Consider the following 19,082-nt stretch of genomic DNA (forward strand, 5'->3'; position numbering starts at 1 on the left):
AAAAAAAAAAAAAAATAGCAAACACTTCTCTTTCACCTTATGAGGGAATCTATATATTCTCAAACACAAACATCTTACCTTTGCAGCAAACTGTAGCCCAATTTTGTCAGCTTCAGCCTCCAGTGTTCTACTATATGGTCTGTCAAACATATACTAAAAAGACATGAAAAAGAAAAATACCATTAAGGCTATTTCTTTCATAACCAGGAGTAATAAATGGAGAGTATTTTTCAATTAATTTCATGGAATATCTAGGATAAAATTTTATGATCTCCATGATTATCATTTCAAGAAACATATATGCAGCTTTCATTCCATCAGAGGTTAAAATGTTTCAAGTGTGAAGAATAGGAGAAAAAATCATGCCTACAAACTTCTAGAAAGACTACAGTATCATGTAGAGTACTTCTACTTTTCCAATTATAATCTCTACCTACTGTATAAAGGATTCCCAAAGAAAGATTACTGATGCAGGCTTTTAATATGACAAAGAAACAATCTGAACTTGCACTTTTAAAGAAAATTGAAAAAATATAGCTATTTAATAGCCAAAGACACTACTAGAGGATTTATTTCAGTTAGGAAATTAACCATATAGCAGAATGTTCTTTCTTTGATTAATTATCTTAATTTCCTTTTTCTTTTCTAGGTATTGATTAGTTAAGAAAATGAAATTTTCTTCCAACTTCAATAAAAAATACAAATAGGTATCGTAACTTTAATTTTCCTAATTACTTGTATTTATGTGAATGCTTTCCAGTTAAATTCCAATTTTCAGTAAGTACTAAAACTTTGTAGGAGATAGATCAATAGAAAGGACTTTTGAGAAAAGAACTATTAATTGGGGAAGCAATTTTTCAGAGGTAGCTACATGTCAGTAATGGCTATACATTGTTATCAATTGGATCCGAGTACGTGACCACTAGATACGACTTTCTTCCTTCTCAATCATGCCCGTCTTAGGTCACTGAACTCTACTTTCTTCCTGAGCAGTCTGCAGGTGTCCTGTCAATGTACTGAAAGTATAATTGATGAAAAATACTGGTTTTGAAAGGAGAAAACCTTATCTTCAAGTCCAAATGCTACATTATCTGTTAAAGCCGAGTAACATCATTTTGTAAAATAAAGTTAGTAGCAGTACCAATCTCCTAGAGCTGAGAGTAGAGAAGTGAGAAAATAATAATAGTTCACATTTACTAAGTCCTTACTTTGTGCCAGGTACTATGCTAAACACCTTTAATCACTTGTGTGGTTTTGTGACCCGGGGTATTTGGGTATGTTTGGAGACATTTTTGATAATTACAACTGGGGTGTGGGGAGTGCTACTGACATCTAGTGGAAGAAGCCACATAGTTAGAGGCTCCTAAACATCCTTCACTGCACAGGACAAAGCCCCACAACAAAGGTTATCTGATCTAAAATGTTAACTGTGCTTACATTGAGATTCTATTTAAAATTATTAAACCTTTGAGTTAGTATCATTATCCCAATTTACAGAGAGACAATCAGACACCTGTACAGTTGAAGAAGCTGCCCAGTTACATAAAATTTAGGTCTAACAGAGCATGAATTCACAGCTTGTATTCTTAACCCTGTACATAACTATCTATACTGTTTATGGGTGCCTAGCACATGATAAGCACTCAATAAATGTTGACTACTATAGTTATTACTCAATACCCTACCTGGTAACACTTGTGGGCCGTCACATAATACCCACATACTTAAGCTTACAAAATAGTACTCCCTAATGATTAAGTAAAGACACTTACTTCTTCCCTTCTCTCTTCCTTTCTCTGGCTAATAAAGTCAGCAATTGTCCCTCATCATTGACTTCATATTAGCATCCCTTCCACTTCTCCAATCACAATGACCAATGCATAGGGAAAGAAACATTTCCTTACCACCAAAAGTATCAGGGGCCCTTGATTTGGGGGGTAGGGGGAAATCAAACAGAAGTAATCTCTGCTTTACCCTCAGTTTAATTAATTGAATCATATTGAAATAGCAGGATTTATCAAGTATTTCAAGGGAAAAACAGCTACAAATTATTTTTCTTATGCTAAAATCTCCTGATCCATTACAGAAAAACAGCTACTGTAGTTAGACAAAAACTACATTAATTCCTTTGACTTTTCAGCATATCAGTAACAACATAAAATTCAAACTATGAGGTCCTATAATCTAAACAATAACCAATCTTTCTTTTTTCCTTTAAGAACTTATTAATTTAATAAAAATGAAGCCAGATGAGATGGTAACACCAAATCAAAGACTTAGTCAATTTCAAAAACAATTTGTCTCAAAGAACTTGCACATTAAGTTTAAATAGTACCCAGATGGCACTCTGATGGGTGCTCCACAAATCATTAAATAAACAAATAACAGATTGTTCCTAAAGAACCAAACCTCCTAGGACAGAGGAAATATTTGAAAATGTAAAATAAATTAATTAATCATAGCTAAGAAAGCAATTATCAAGATTATAAGGCTACTTGCAGTTTTATTGTGATTTAAATAAAGTTAACCACTCAGTAAATTTTATGAGATGATTATTATTACACATATACACTAAAAACAAAAGATAACAAATGCCTAGTTAAATTGTCCTTCAATATTTGTTAGACAAAGTTAGTTTAACTGTGATTGAGGAAACAGGTCAGTAAAGCAGCTTTAGCCAATCCTGTGAGTATAAAAATTGACAGCTTTTTAAGAGTTTCCCATTCAAGTCAAGTATTTGCAGGAAGGAGGAGCCGTAAAGTTAGTATATCACTCATTATATAAGGCAAAAGCAGAAAGTTTTAAGATAAAAGGACAAAAGGAAAGCAAGGGTCATGTGACCTGACTTGCCATCGTGCTCCTAAAAATTATCACTCAAAAGCTGCTAAATCCTTCTATTCTATCTACCTCAGTGATATGAGACACGTAGTATTTTCTAATTTGAGCATTCATTATTAAGAATATACTCAAAAGGGGTCTCCCTGGTGGCACAGAGGTTAGTCTTAGCACTGTCAACCTATTATCAACCACTGTGGCATGAGTTCAATCAAAGGCAAGAAGGTGACCAACCTGACACAGCAGACCTCTCCTGTCTTGCCTGAGGTTCCCCTCAGCAGTGTATTTCAATACATTTGCCTGTCTGCCTGTCTCTGGTGAATATGCTTACCACCACCACCCCTACTAGCACCACACACACACCTCTGGCCTACACCTCAGTTCTTCAGTTCTTGGGTGCATAAATAAATAAAAGTAAGTCTTAAAAAAAAAAAATCCCCTAAAAATAAGAAAACACAGGTGGTAAAAATAATTCATGATAATGTGAAAACATCTCAAGTATTAGTTGCATTATTATTATTATTCTTCCTGCAGGGCATACAAATTTGAATTACTGTCTCAGACTTACCTCCTGCAATTTAGACTGTAGCCACTGACCCAAAAGTGCCAAACTATCCCGAGGACAAATGGCCCAAATCATTGTGAGGAAAATCAGACCCAAGAAATCCAGTAGATGAACCAAGCTAGCCTTTTCTGCCTAAGAATAATCAAAATAATGTGAATTACAGTTAATAAACTGACACAGTAAATATCTACATTTGCTAGTTCATCATAGTAATCACATTAGATAACTATATGTGTTTAATTGATTTTTACCAATTAAGATCACAAGTTTCTGTGATGCTTTATCCTTTCCTAGTCTGTTTCTCCCATCCCTTGCTCATATACTTTTAACACATTCACTCACTCAACTAACATTTATTGAGATATTTATCATCATTCCAATACAATGGCATGCTCATTAACCTATGAGCTACTTATATTTACAAACATAATAATCATGTGAAATAGCTACAATTCTCCCTATTTTGTAGATAAAGGAGACAGAACAAATAAAGGCTAAAATAGTTGCCAAAATTCACAAAATTTTTAGCAAAGGTACAAGGAATCAAATCCACAAAGTTTTAAAATATCTAATATAGTCCTTAGCTTTATAAAAAATTAAAGGATTATACTTTGGACAGAGATGAAATACTACCAAACATTATAAAGCAGTTAAAAGAAGGAATAATTCAGAAAATTGTAAGTTTAGTTGAAATAATTTTTTGATCTTCATGACCAAATATAGTAAGTATGAGTCATCTATGCAAGTCTGAGATTTTATAAGTTTGGTATTTCTCACCAGAAATTGAGTATTATAATTTTTGTACCTAGAGCAGTAGGCCAAAAAAAAAATTATTTAAAGTTGTTTTGCATAACAATGTCTGAGTTTAATGCACTTGATTATCCATTATCCCTATAGTTGATTAATAAATGTTAATTTAATATTGATACTGATAAGAGTCATTACTTGCACATATGTAGCACTGCTGACAGTTAAAAATAACCACTTACAAGGTCCCTCAATAATATCATCTGCCTCACAAAGTATTCATTGCTTTACTATAAGAATATTTAAGCATGAAAGAGTAAAACTCCAAATGAAGAAGTCATTATCGAAGAGGAAATATTTGTTAAATTAACTATTAAAGAACATGCTTGCTGTAACAGTCTTAGGAAACTAAAAATTAAAAAAAAAACAAAAACGCCTATAATTTATAGAATAAATCAAATACATAAAAAGCTGGGTCAAACCAAAATGGAGTCTCCTAAAAGGAAAGTATAGTGTTGATAATGTCTGAGACCTCTGTCAAAGAAATATTAGTAACTACTTTCTATTTTTAAGGCTATTACTTGCTTTATATGTCTCATCTAATTACTGTTCTTGCATATGACAAAAATATAGTGAATGAGGTATTGAAATTAAATGACAGAAAAAAAATGTACTGAGTATTAATCTTAAATACTGTAAGTGGCCAAATTTGATTAATTGTATAGGTAAGAAGTCATGTCTTAAAAGATAATCTATTTCAATGGCTTAAGATTTATTCTTCTATTTATCTTAAGAAATAATATGTTTTAATTTTCCTGTACCTCAGACAAAATATATTTTTTGCCTCAGAAAAGTACAACTTTTGGCCCATCTTCTCTTATTAATATTCAAAAGAATAGAGAAAATTCAAGAAAACTTTTAGAACAGTAATATTATCATTTTCATTTAATGTTAAAATTATAACTTTATATACTGGATTTCACAATTTTTTCACCACTTACCTAAATGTTTTAAAGATAAATATACTTCTTTACAATTATGTGAGCAAAAGAACATTTTTTAATGAATAACAATGCATTTTTGTTACTGACTAAATCTGGGCTCATGCCAACTCAAACAGATGTATATTTACAGAAGTATGAATCAATCTGAATATTGGTCTAGAAGACAAGTGCCGCTAATAATTATGGTAAAACGAATAAGTGCTGGACTTAAAAACCCTGGGTTGAAGCACAGCTTCTGCCACTTTGCCATGACAGCAGTTATCTTAGTAAGAATCTTTTTAACCTTTAGTTTTTTTCATGTATAATATAAAGATATTAGGTACATACCTCATGAGGATGGTAATAAAATTATGAATGAAAAGGTATTAACATATTAACATATTAAAAAGCTCAATAAACTGTAAAATGGCAAGGTATCATTCTTCTTACTCTGCATTAATTATATATATGGCATATCATTCTAGACATTTTTAAAGATGCTCCAAGCTATCCTCTGAGAATGAATAGAAAAGTGATTTACCCACTTAAAATAGTAATATCACTTTCCTAGAGTTAATTTTCTGACTCGATTACAAGTATGTTAATAATTATGGAAAGTTTAAAATCTAATTTGAAATAATTAGAGGTTGAGAATAATTACTTTTTAGCAAAAGAGACAGGTGATAAAAACAGTATTTAAGAGACATACTAATTATTCAATACCAAATACTAAAAACCACAAAAATTCTCATAATTAGCCAATCATATTTTTTCAGGTAACAGTATAACTAAGGCAATTACTAAGGACGAAAATTCCGTCATTAAAAGAAAAATCTGAAAAGATTCCATTCCTTAAAAAATTTAACTTGCCAAACTCTAAACAATATTTCAGCAATTGCTTATTCATGTAAACTACTCACCGCATGTCCAAGTACTGCATGTGCTATTTCATGGCCCAGAAGAAAGGAAAGTTGATGAATATCGGTTACACTATTTAAAAGTCCAGTAAAGAGAAACACTTGTCCATTCTGCACAATAAAGAAAACAATGTAAACTATAGAACACCATAAAAACAGAACATTAAACTTACTAATTTTTAGAATATTTACTTACTGGAAGCACAAAGGCATTTATATCTGGAGAATCAACAACATGAATAATCCAATTGATGTCAGAGATCCCTGGAATATCTTTATTACATTCAATTAGATGATAAAACACTTCCTTAAAAGTTAGGTATCTGGAATCTTTCTCAGAAAGCATATCATTTTTAAATTCTTCCATCCACTGAAAGAGTGGAAAAATAAGTAGTCTTTAAGAATTTTATTACTACAAAACATACTACTTCGTGTACAGCTATGGGCACTTATTGTCAAACATTCTAATTTTTAATTATGTAAAAATATGTATACATTAAACACTAAAATTTCTCAAAGTTGAATTATTCATGCAAAACTAATGTGCTTTCTTACAAATGGATCAATTCTAATAATTAAAATGTTTATTCCTATAAATTGGCTGAAATATTTATTTTTTCTACTAGCTTATGAACAAATAAAATGCTTAATTATTTTTCTACTTTCCTAAGTATTTGAAAGTAGAGAAAACAAAACATTGCCTAGAGAACATAAATATTTCATGTAAGTAAAATATAAGAGAACATTACTTTCAGGACCACTAAATAGAAAATACCTTATACTTAACAACAAAGTTAGACTTCCACCAAAAATGGCATTTCATTAATTTTAAAGTGTTTCATTCACAGAGCTAATTCACACAGGAAATCACCACAAATTTAGAACTCGGGGCATATCATCTTCACTGTATTATGGTTAATATGACTAGCCACCATAAGACACTTCTGTAGCTCAGCTACATTCTTGAGAGACCCTTTCCAGTGCAAAGAAAATTAAGGATGGTCTCAAAATAACAGTTTCTTTCATTTGTGAATCAATAAATGGTAACCTTCTTTGAAATGTTAAAATGAAATGATTTTGTAGAATATGAATTTGAAAGTCTATATCAATTAGCATTTTTATAAAACAAAAGTCACCAATGTAAATGATCTGTTGATCTGTAACAAAACAAAACATTGGTTATTATACTAAACAATCTGAAGTAAATATAACAAGCAAGATTACATGTAATTAAAGTACTTTGTAAATATCTCTAGAAGAACACATCAAGCAGGATTACATTTGTAAATTAAAAAATAAGAACAGAAAACATATATGTAAATATATAATGTTTAAAGCTTCTTAGTAATATGTTAGAAAATGCACTAATTTAACAATATACTTGTTTGAACCCTTCCAGAACATTTTCCTCAAACTTGCCTGACTCCACTATATCCTATATCCATTATATCTCTGTATAAAATGAAGAGATTAATCCTATTTTGATTAAGAACACTCTTTTTAGTAAAATACCATCATTTCTTTTCAAGATAACTTTCCACGACCAATCTGATATTCAGTTGGAATAAAAAGATATAAAGATATAATCATGCCAAAGCTAAGTGAGACTAGGAAGTATCAACACAACAAAGTATTAGCTGAATGCATACTATACATCTGTACTATGCAACAGATAAGATGATCTGTTCTCATGGAACTCACTAGTGGTGCAAAATCTTTCATTACCTCAACTGTTAGACTTTCCAAGGATTAAAGCTTTGAATTCCAACTTCATTTTGCACTTAAAAAAGCAGAACTGTTGCCAAAACTTATGTTTGGAGGAATCTTATTCTACTGTACTTCAAAGTTCAAAAATTCAGATTTCACATCTATTTACTCTCAAAATATACATTAAGTATTAAATGTATTAAATATGTGTGTTACTATTACTCAAAGTGGTAAGATCCCTTATAAGTACCCAAAGAGAAAGTAAAAAGTCAGTAACCTAACCCCAATATAGCCAAGTATTGGGCACAAGTTCAAATAAGCTACTTTGGGGCACAGTCTTTATGAAGGATAATCCCTAGAGCGTAATGCAGTCACTCTGTCTAATCCAGACTGGATAATCAAGGAAGACTTTCTTGAGAAAGTGACATTTAAGATGACATGTAATGAGCAGTAGCTAGCTGGTAAATAGAACATGTAGGCATTAGAAATATTAGGTATTAAATGTCTGGCCTTTTGTAAAAAAAAAAAAAACACTAATTTCCTATCAAAGATTAAAATAAGTAGTACATTTATCTTTCATATTTAAGGAACTCTCCTGTGTATTATATTGAGCAATCTCATTAAAAGCAGTTCTTGCTACTTACTACTTCATATTCCAATTCTGATAAAAGTCTGAAATGTTCTTTCCCCAATACTAGTAGCTTGCTCCTTCCTGTGATGGGACTCACTTCCAGGTGAGTAAAATAAAACACCATGAAGAGCAATCCAAAACTAGTCAAGCCGAGGAGTAACTTCCATTTATTCTTCCTTACACTTTCTTTAAATAGTTCCTTCTTGTTAGCAGGAAGTGCCTGCCACCATTTCCTTATGCCCCTAGAGTAAAAAGAAAAATTCAAAGTTCCAGCACATGTCACCAAAAATCAGTCCTTATGCTAAAATTTTAAGTCGCTAAGTACTGGAATTTTTTCTATTTCTCTGTATAGTTTTTCAGTTTACAAAAATTCAAGCTAAATGATAAAAATGTAACCAACAACATCGAGTGACAGCTTAAAATTCAGATTCTCATTTGAATTTCCTATAGTTACTGTACAGGTACACACGAAATGAGAAGCTATTTTAATACAGCTACCACCAGTTGATACCATCACATGCAAACTCCAAAGTGTTATACATGTTATCTTATTTAATCTTCCCAATAATCCTGTTACAAAAGAGAAAACAGAGAGAAGCTGAGCACCCTGTCCACATTCACAGAGGTAAAAAGAGAAAAATCAACCACAAAGAGTAATATGATTTAGAGTCTGAGCACTTAACCACTAAATCAGGATGAATTGCCCAAATAAACATTTGAGAGGATTACTAAACAATAAATCTATACCTGTAACCACCAGTCTTCCCACTGTTCATCAGGCTTCTGGTACAATCAGCCAGTGCTTTAGCAAAGCACAAGGAAAACTACCTGAACATTGATTTTAGAAACAAATATTACTCAGAAACAGATAATCCATTCACCTCTCAAAGAGGCAACAAATGCATAGGCACTATAAATAAGGGAATGTGACATAATACTATAACACCTGACAAGGTTCAATTACTACTAAGCAACAATACTGCTTACAAGGGTGCAAGACACTCTGACAATAAGCAATGTTTCTAATACTAGGACAACAATTGTCATTGTCATTTTATCTGTGAAATGATAACAAAAAATTTTAAATAGATACCCTTGATAAACATTTCTCATAACTTCTTTAAGTAATATTTATTTTGCTAAATGACTCAACTGTCCTTATAGAAAGTGTTTCAATCCAAAGGTAGGTATTAAAGCCCAGCTATTAAGTACAGTTATTTCCTATTTTAAGCTTTGAGATAACTTTTTAAAAAATGTACAAAAATATATCCTAAAAGGTAACTTTAAATAACCTATATAATAGCTACAAAAACAACAAATTTTTAAAAAATAATTTAAAGGAAATAAAAAGTTATTAACCCAAGAACACCCTGGCATTAATTATTGACTCTCTCCTCCATCAAACTCTACTCAGGCTTCCCTGAATTCTTTTTCAACTAGTTTTCAACTTTTGTTCCATTTTACATAATCCTGCAAAGACAGTTAAACTAGTAACCCTTACCTTCCACCTCTAATCAGGTACCCCATCTTTCACCACCCTTCAGGTGATCTCTGAACAACCCCTCGCCTGTCCTTAGCAAGAATCCTAGTAGTTAGATTTAGATAGATTACCCACCTTAATCTTGATATTTCTTCTTACTTTCCACACACCAACCCCCACCTATTTCTTAGTTATAAATTCTTATTTGCCCATGCTATATTCAAAACAGACTCATTCTAGAATGAGATCTCTTTTCCCCTACTGCAACAGTCCTGAATAAAATGTTTTACTGCTTTTTCACTACTGTCTACTTCTGGTTTTCTTTGACATTATTTAAAAATTGAAGCTCATGTAGCTGCACATTTTGAGTGTCAATGCCAAATCATAGAAATTACACAAAAAATTACAAAGTTCTTGCTTTTTTATAAAAGAAAACTAGGCTAGTTGGAATGAAAGAATGCTAGAAGAGACTTCCTAATCATCTAACATAACGTTTTACAGGGGCCAACATTTACCTTTCTTTAATCTTCATGGAGAAAAACAATTCATTACAGGAGGGTTAAATTACACATAAAGCACTATTATGAAGGACTATCAAGAGCAAAAGACAAAGATTTGTTAGATATAAAAAATTAATAGTAATGGTTGAAAATTTGGCTACAAGAGAGCAAAGTTTTTCAATTTCATGATTCATTGTCTTAAATTCTATAAACTACAAAAGGAATGTTTGTAAGTCTGCTTTTATACCCAAGTTACAAACAGTATTTCTGATTCTTCTTATAATGCTAAAACCAATCTTTTAAAAGGCTGTTTACCTAAGATATATAAGAATAATTTTAAAGCTCTTATTTCTGTAAGATGCAAAAATTACTTCAAGGTCATTAAGCATAACAACCTTGGCACAACTAATTGTTTAAAAACAATCCTGAGCTAAAGAAAACAAATTTTCTTTAACAGTGTATTTTCACAAATACCCTTTCAGGGAAATGCAAATCAAAACCACAATGCGATACCATCTCACACTTTTTAATATGTGAGAATGGCACATATTTTAAAAACTAACAAAAACAAATGTTGGCAAGGACATGGAAAAAAAGGAACTCTCCTACAATGCTGCTGGGAATGCAAACTGGTCTAGCCACTATGGAAAGCTGTTTGGAGGTCTCTCAAACTGCTAAAAAAGGAGCTTCTATATGAACCAGCAATCCCATTCTTAAGTATCTACCCAAAGAGCACAAAAACATTAATTCAAAAGGACACCAGCACCCCTGTTTACTACTGTACTATTTACAAGAGGGAAGATGTGAAATTAAACCCAAATGCCTAAAAACAAACGACTAGATCAAGATGTGGTACATATACACTATGGAATATTACCCAACAATCAGAAAAAGATACATTCATGCCATTTATGGCAACATGGATGGAGCTGGAAAGGATCATGCTTGGTGAAATCAGCCAGAAAGAAAAAGAAAAAATACCAGGTGGTTTCACTCATACCAGGAGTGTAAGGGATCGGGGAGGGAAAAAAAGCAAATGCAATGAAGTAAAAATGAAAATCAACAAGCAACTATAAACCAGAGACATTCTATGGGGGTTGGAAGGGGAACAGGATCAAAACTGAGGTGGGACAAACACACGGGTCTATGGTGATAGATAGCACGTGGGTGAATTGGTGGTGGGAAGTCCACAGGGAGTACAATCGAGATGAAAAAATGCACAAAATGAAGAATGATGTTATATGTGTGTGTGTGTGTGTGTGTATGTGTATATATATATATATATATATATATATATACACACATATATATATAATTTCTTAAAAATTGAAAAAAATACTCTTCATATATGTTTGTTCTCTATAAAAGCATTTTACCTGCCTACAATGATGGCAAGTAATTTCTGCATTGGCTTAAGAATTATCAACAGGAGAGGGACTGGAGCAGCTTGAAACCGTGGAGATGTGTGGAAACTCCTGATGTCTCTTAAGGGAAAACAGTTTAGAGGATCCGACACTGAAAGAGTAGGAACTCCTGATACTTCTTTCATCAGGAGCTGTCTTGAAAGAGAGTCATTCCATATAGTACATTTTCTGGATGTCATCCAAATTTCCTTGCTTTTGGTACTCAAGAGGCATCCTGTTGCTTGTTTATTGAAAGTGCTATAGCAATGAAAATTCCCATGAAAAGTCAACCTATCACACAGACTATTTACTCCCGGAGTCTGGTTCTTTAATATATAGTTAATTTGTACTTGTTGACAGTACTGTGAGGTTACAGGTAGCACTTTACACTTTTTCCACTTGGTGAGTGCATTAAATCTGGAAATACAGTTTCTAGAGGCTGACTGTAATCCATAGATGAAATTCATCTTTCTTTTGCTTGTTTACCTGGAACAGAAAAAATAAACTATAAGTATCTCTGAAAATACCTACTTACTAAGCTAGGAATGTAACACTTATGAAGTAGACATGCCAGCTGACCATCCTTTAAGACATCTCAGCTAAGGTGCCTTGGATTTATACTCTTATCTTTACTCCAATGCCTTTCAACAATGCAAACTAAAGAGATTTTACTATTTTTTTTAATTCTATAACATGTACTTAGGAAATTTTATTTTTCCCCCACTTTTTATTTTTACCTTAACATCTAAATTATTTCAAGAATATGTGAATTTGATGAAAATAGCCATAAAATGTTATCATTAGGTAGTAACTGAGGCAAAGAAGCATATAACAATATAAAAGTAAAATCTAACTTATAAAATGTACAGTTTTTAAACACAAATTTACTCTTCTCCATTATAATTGTGGCACTTCTGACGGGGGTCAAATGGCTAAGAGACTATATATATATATGTATGTGTGTGTGTATATATGTATCTCTTCTTACCTAAAACAAACTTAAGAAAGACAGAATTAAAACAATGGCTTCAACAGACTATACACTAAGCAAAGAAAGATGATCCTTGAGAGATGGGAAACACCTATCTAAAACTGTCCTAAAATTGCCCCAGTTTACAGCCAGGATGGTAGACTAAGAAAAGAAACCTAAATGTAGACCAATAGTACCCCTAAGTTAAAAAAGTTGAAACGGGGGGTCAAGTAGGATATAGCACCTAGAGCTTACAAAGCAGACCACCAGATGCACAAAACAGCTCTACAAGGAAAGAATTCCAGAGATCTCAGTTAAACCTTTACCAGCACATAAAATCTGAAAACACTCCCTTGGGCTGGGAAAGCACCACTTGAATTAGAGGAACAAAACACAGGGCTCACAAAGGACAGTGTATAATGTCTATTCGCACTTTCAAAGTGGAAAACCATATTAACGAATGGGGCACTGGGTAAGTAGATGGATTTGCCAAAACACTAGGGGAAAGTCAGTACTAAACTAAAAGCTACCTAACAAAGATTAAAGGCAATATTCCCAAAGATCAAACTGATTAGTGTAGTTTAATCATATTCTAAAAAAAAAAAAAAAAAATCCCTTTAAAAAATTCCCAGAATATAAAAACTATTTACCAAAGAACATTTAAAATTAAAATTTTGGGGCCTCCCTGGTGGCAAAAGGGGTTAAGTCTCAGCACTATCAAATTCCAGGCAGCTACTGCAGCACAAATTCCATCCCAGGCCAAGAAACTAAGCCACAGAGCATGGCAAACCTCTCCTATCTCCCCAGCCTCTCCCCTTAGCAGTGTATTTCAGGAGATCTGCCTGTTCTGCTCCCCACCCTGTCTCTGGTGAATCCTCTCACCCCCCACACTGCTAGCATATATCCTCTTACCACCCCCAGCTCTTCTATGCATAAATAAATACAATAAACCTGTAAAAAAAGTTTTTTTTAATTATCAGGCATGCAAGAAGCAGGATAGGTAGCCCATAAAATATCAATCAGCAGAAACTACTAAATAACACAAATGAAAGCATTGACAAGAATATTCAGTAAAAACATAAAGCATGTGTGCAAGAAGTCAAGGGAAAAGTTAGGCATATTACATAAGAGATTTTTTTTTAAGACTACACTGAACTTCTAGACCAGAAAATGACAATGCTATAGTCTCATTTTGTGTATTTTTTAAAATATAATGTCAGATTAGACAGTGCAGAAATAAAAACTTGTGAATTTGACATCCACTCGAAATGCAGAGAGAAAATAGACTGGGGAAAAAAGCATAAAGAATCACTGAGGTTTGAGATAACTACAAATGGCCTAAGTGCGACTGCAGTCCCCCAGAATTGGAATAGATACTGGACAAAAAAACTACTTAAAAAACGATGATCAACATTTTCCAAAATTTGATGAAATATGTAAATCCAGAAATCCAAAAAGTTAAAGAAAAATCCCATACACAAGAAATACAAGGTATGTCATAATCCAATTTTTTGAAACCAATAAAACTTAAATTTGACACCTTAAATGAAGTGGGTAAATTCCTTGAAAAATACACCAAGACTTATTCAAGAAGAAATAAGTAACCTAAAGTCCTATATCTGTTTTTTAATGGAATTTGTAGTTAAAAACCTTGCCACAAAGGAAGTTCCAATCCCAAATGACTTCACTGAGGAAGTCTACCAAACATTTAAAGAATTATTAATTCTATACAAGCTCTTTCAGGAAATGAAAAGGAAATCATTTATATCTCACTTTACGAAACCAGCATTACCCTGATACCAAAGCAATAAAAAACACCATAAGAGTACAGTACTACCTATATACAAAGAGGGATGAAAATTACATGAAAGTTACTCAAATTTTTTAAATACTTTGTACATGCAGCCCTTGAATTAATGTATAATGTGAATAAACGCAAATATGAACTACTATCAATTTTGAATTAGTAGTCTGGCTGATGTCTAAGAGTTTAACACTATTAACAATATTCTTCAGTTTTCTTTGTTTTTTGTGTTGTTTTGTTTGGAACAAGCTGAAAAGTATAAAATAATTTAAAACTGGAAATTACTTCACAATTAGTATTAGCTAGATGGCAAATGAATTAGAGACACAACATAAAATTCTGTTCACGTCCACACAGAAATTGTAATATAGCTGAGGAGGAAAAAAATGTAACCAAATCAGATTACTTGGGGATAACAAAATACAATTCTTCATTATGTGCTATGTACTCTAGGGATTTAATTTTTGAAGGATATACAGGAGTAGCAGAATAGCTCAGAAAAAGCAACTACCGTTTGTGGTCATTTGGGTAGATGCAGCAAAATAATTTAAAAAGTTTCAAATGGGAAAATACACTTAAGGCTTCAATGCTGAGTCTGAAAGGGGGTAGCGAGGGGCGGAGGGCACCACACCTAGTGCAGGAATCTGTACCTGCACACCTGGTATAGGCTATGCGTACAGGCTACGCTGCACATGTATGACTAATGGTCTGTTTTCTTTCAATGCTTGCCTTAAACTGAGATGCCTGCCCTATGGTGCCCAAGAGTACCAGACACTTACACCATCTGAGGTTTCAGGGTCAAGATAACTGGCAGCCTGATAACAAACTGGGATCTAAACTTGACGAAGCCCAAGAATACCAACTGTGATGAGCTGTCCCGATGAACTGGTTCAACTATAACTGGCTGTTCTAATGGGCTATTTGCTTATGACTGTTGATTAACTCATTATAAAAAAAGCCAGCTCTTAGATCAATGGCCACAGAACGTTCTCTTCAGGGCTATGCCTCCTATTCTCTCAGATCAATAGCCAACACTCTAAAAAATAAAACTGCTTATAGACTCAATCTAAGAAAGGACAATGGAATTGACTTAGGAAAGAAAATGAGAGGCCATGGAACCTGGGGCTGTGAGGCAGAGTCATACACCTTCTTAGTTTGCGAGAGTTGTATTGTTGTACTTCCTATATTTGAGCTTTGTAAGTTTTTATTTTACTAACTCTTCCTCTTCACTGAGTTTGTATCTTCCACATAAAGAGCTGACTCAAGAGGTTTACATACTTGGTACAACCAGTTATGCATGTTTCACAATAAGCTGATAACATCTCAATATACAGATTTTTACTGGAACTAGCTGAGGGCGCCTGCTATACTTTGCAAAACCAAATTCCCAATTTTCAAATTAGAGTTAAAGCAGTGCCAGTCAGATTGTAAAACCCTCCCCTCTACAACAAAACCCTACCCCTGGAACTCGTAGTCCTACATAAATACTATGCAATCATTTAAAAATATGGAGGTTTGTATAATAAAAGTAAGATACACAGATTTAAAATAGAACAATAATGCTACTTGCAAAAATTCTGTACATCAGGGACAGCAACTGAAATGTGGACAGTAGCACCGAACAAGTTTCTGCAGGGATGGCAACATGCTGTATGTGTGCTTCCCAGTTCAGTAGTGCTTACACGGGTTACTGAGCACTTGAAATATGACTGGAGAGCAATAAAATTTTTAATTAATCTAATTTTAATTAATTTAAAACCATATGGCCATATGTAATGGTGTCTAGCATATTGGACAGTGTAAATGCATGGGTCTAGACAGGGGAATGCCAGCAAAGCCAAACTGATGTAAAGGCAGATTCATGCTACTCTAAAGGGGGCACAACAAGAATAATGCAATTTGAGTACAATGTCGCCAAATATTTCAGTATTCTAAAGGAAAGCCAGAAAACCGGCGCTTATGTGAAAGTTAATCAATTTTAAAATGTTAGCAACCAACTTAAAAAAAAAAATTAGGGCCCTCCCTGGTGGTGTAGTAGCAGGTAAAAAAGCACAGCACTAAGAAGCTAAAGCCACTTCAGCATGAGTTCCATCCCCAGCCCCAGAGGTGATCCGCATGGCACCACAGACCTCTCCTGCCCGCCAGCTGCTCCCCTCAGCAGTGTACTTCGTGGATCTGCGTGATCCCCTCACCACCCCTGCACCTCTGGCCTGTACCCCAGTTCTGAATGCATAAATAAATCTTAAAAAAAAAAATTAAGCACCCTGACCAAACAGAAACCCCAGTCAGTCTTTGAGCTCTAAATTGTTTCACTCATCCATTAAATGAGTGCAACTACTACATGCCTAACACCATTCCATATGAGACAGAAACAGTCAAAAACCTCTAACCATTGGCTAAAATAATAATGATAAAAATTGCTAGCATATACAAATACAAATAAATCTAAACGAAGACACACCGAAGTATTGACAGTGGTATTTTGGATGGCAGGATGACAGTTATAACGAACTGAGTATTCCCATCTTATTTATTTCTGTGCTGCTTAAAGTTTAATGGATGTTTTACTTTTGAAAGCCCTAAACCAACAAAGGCAACTATTTTTATAATTTCCTTTGGTTTCCATGGGTTTCATTAACATTTACATGGTAGAAATGGCTCCTCCTTCCCCTCCTTCTTCACCCATTCCTCAGTTCAGAACCACTGATTTGCTCACACCCCTCAAAAAAGAAAAACTCTCACCTCTGTGTCTATACACATCTGTTCACCATGCTTAGCTCTGCTCACAAGCTAAGCAAACTCCTGCTCTTCTCTCACAACTTACGTGAAAATTTTTAAAGCGACCGACACAGAAGGTATAAGCAAAAGCAGCAAGCACTGTATGCACTTAAGTAAAAACACTATCATTTATGTAACTGACAATCAAGTGTCATTTAGAACAGAAATAGAATCTGATATTTTGGAATCCCTGGTTTACCCTTAAGAAAAGGTTAAGAATGGGAGAAGGAATCTATTTATATATTCTCAAAGAGCAAAGCAGTTAGGCTACACAGAGGGTAAGAATTAGGGCAGACATCCTCTTCAAAGAACTGTAGCACGTCAACAAATAGAGTTGCCAGACTTCTAGGATTACTAAATTAATGATGTGAGAAAATTAGACAACTCGGATTGTTAGCCTCTAAGAACATTCCAGACCCTAAATTCTTTAAGTACCATCTCAGAATGAGCAAGTAGAGCACTCACTGGCACTCACAGCTGAAGCCTGGAAGACAGTTTTAACAACCCTGCCGAAAATGACTATTTCTTCCCTCGTTTCTATGGAAACAGCTGTCAGATTGGCAAAAAATAGGACATGGACTTTAAAATAATCGTTCAAGCAAAGTATACACGATGGAAGTTTTAAAAAAATAATAATAAATTGGAAGGCAACAGGCTTGGGTTCTTTGAGCTTCCAAATGTCAGATGGCACCCCTTCACCGGGGCTGAGAATGACCGACGGATATGAACCCGAAATCCTTCCAATGAGGGTTAGCGGCATTGATCAGTCACCTCCTTGATTAAGTCCTGAATGCGAAATGAGTTACTTTCATCACCCTGAACTAAAATTTCTCATGTGAGGACTGAGTGACACAATAAAACCGTTGCTCCATTTTACACAGACAAGTGACATTTAAATCGTGTAGAAAGTGACTTTTGTAGACAAGTTTCTAAAGAAATACAAGTCCCCAGCCAGTTTAAACAGGCCATTTCCTGTGTTCCCCACCGCTCAGGGTGGCAAGAGAACTTTAACCGGGGGCGAGTAAGAGAGCGCGACTCCTCATAGGTGAGGTCTCGGGGTGCGGCGCACCCCGATGCGCGAACATGAAACACGACTTTGAAAAGCGGGCCGCTAAGGAGAAGGCACAGGGCACCCAGAAAACACAGGCACCTCGTCCACCTCCCACCCCCAGGCTGCTCAGAAGTCCCGGGGAGAGCGGGGAGAAGAGACGAGAAGCCTCTTGCACCCACACAGCCCTTTCTCACTCACTCCCGCCAACCAGCTCCCAGCGCCGGACTCGCCCCACTCCCGCCCCGGCGCCCCGCAGTCGCTCCTCCCCGTAGGCCTCCCCGCCTCCAGCCCGCCCAGTCTCTGGGGATCCCCGCTGCTCACCCTGCATCCCTCAAAGTTCTCCCCCGCCCAACTCCCCCTCCCAGCCCCCTCCCCTCGGCCCCGGCCAACTTGGAAGAGGGGGATAGAGGTGCCCCCAAGAGGACAGACCCTAGGTCTGACGAACGAAGACTTCTCCTCCGACCCGCACCTACGCGCAAGCGCACAGCCTAGCCCAAAAGCCCCGCCTCCCCACTTCCTGCCCTCCTCTCCGGCCCGGGCTCCCTTTGCTCCACCCACACGGGGCAGTCGGAAGAGCGGTTCAGAGTCGTCCTGCCTCCCGACCTGGGACATGCACGGACGGCAGCGCTCTACCGCCCCCTCGTGGCAGGAGGAAGGACGTGACGCTGGGCAGGGCTACCTCTGGGACCATCTTCCCATAAAACGTTCTTC

At 35.1% G+C, this 19,082-nt stretch overlaps 1 protein-coding gene across 1 annotated transcript in view; it reads right to left on the reverse strand.

Annotated features, from left to right (window-relative positions):
• The window catches only part of OMA1 (OMA1 zinc metallopeptidase), a 49,752-nt gene extending 30,900 nt beyond the window's left edge, over positions 1–18,852 (reverse strand). Inside the window, exons 1-7 of the mRNA XM_004679051.2 lie at positions 18,801–18,852; positions 11,742–12,254; positions 8,399–8,627; positions 6,244–6,417; positions 6,051–6,158; positions 3,404–3,532; positions 79–153 (exon numbers count right to left, since the gene is read on the reverse strand). Coding sequence (XP_004679108.1) covers positions 79–153; positions 3,404–3,532; positions 6,051–6,158; positions 6,244–6,417; positions 8,399–8,627; positions 11,742–12,235 — 1,209 coding nt within the window. The 5' untranslated portion in view covers positions 12,236–12,254; positions 18,801–18,852. The remainder of the gene's footprint in view (positions 1–78; positions 154–3,403; positions 3,533–6,050; positions 6,159–6,243; positions 6,418–8,398; positions 8,628–11,741; positions 12,255–18,800) is intronic.
• Positions 18,853–19,082: the final 230 nt, after the last annotated feature.

Source organism: Condylura cristata, unplaced genomic scaffold, assembly GCF_000260355.1.
Source record: "Condylura cristata isolate star-nosed mole 26May11 unplaced genomic scaffold, ConCri1.0 scaffold00008, whole genome shotgun sequence".
NCBI classification, from domain to species: domain Eukaryota; kingdom Metazoa; phylum Chordata; class Mammalia; order Eulipotyphla; family Talpidae; genus Condylura; species Condylura cristata.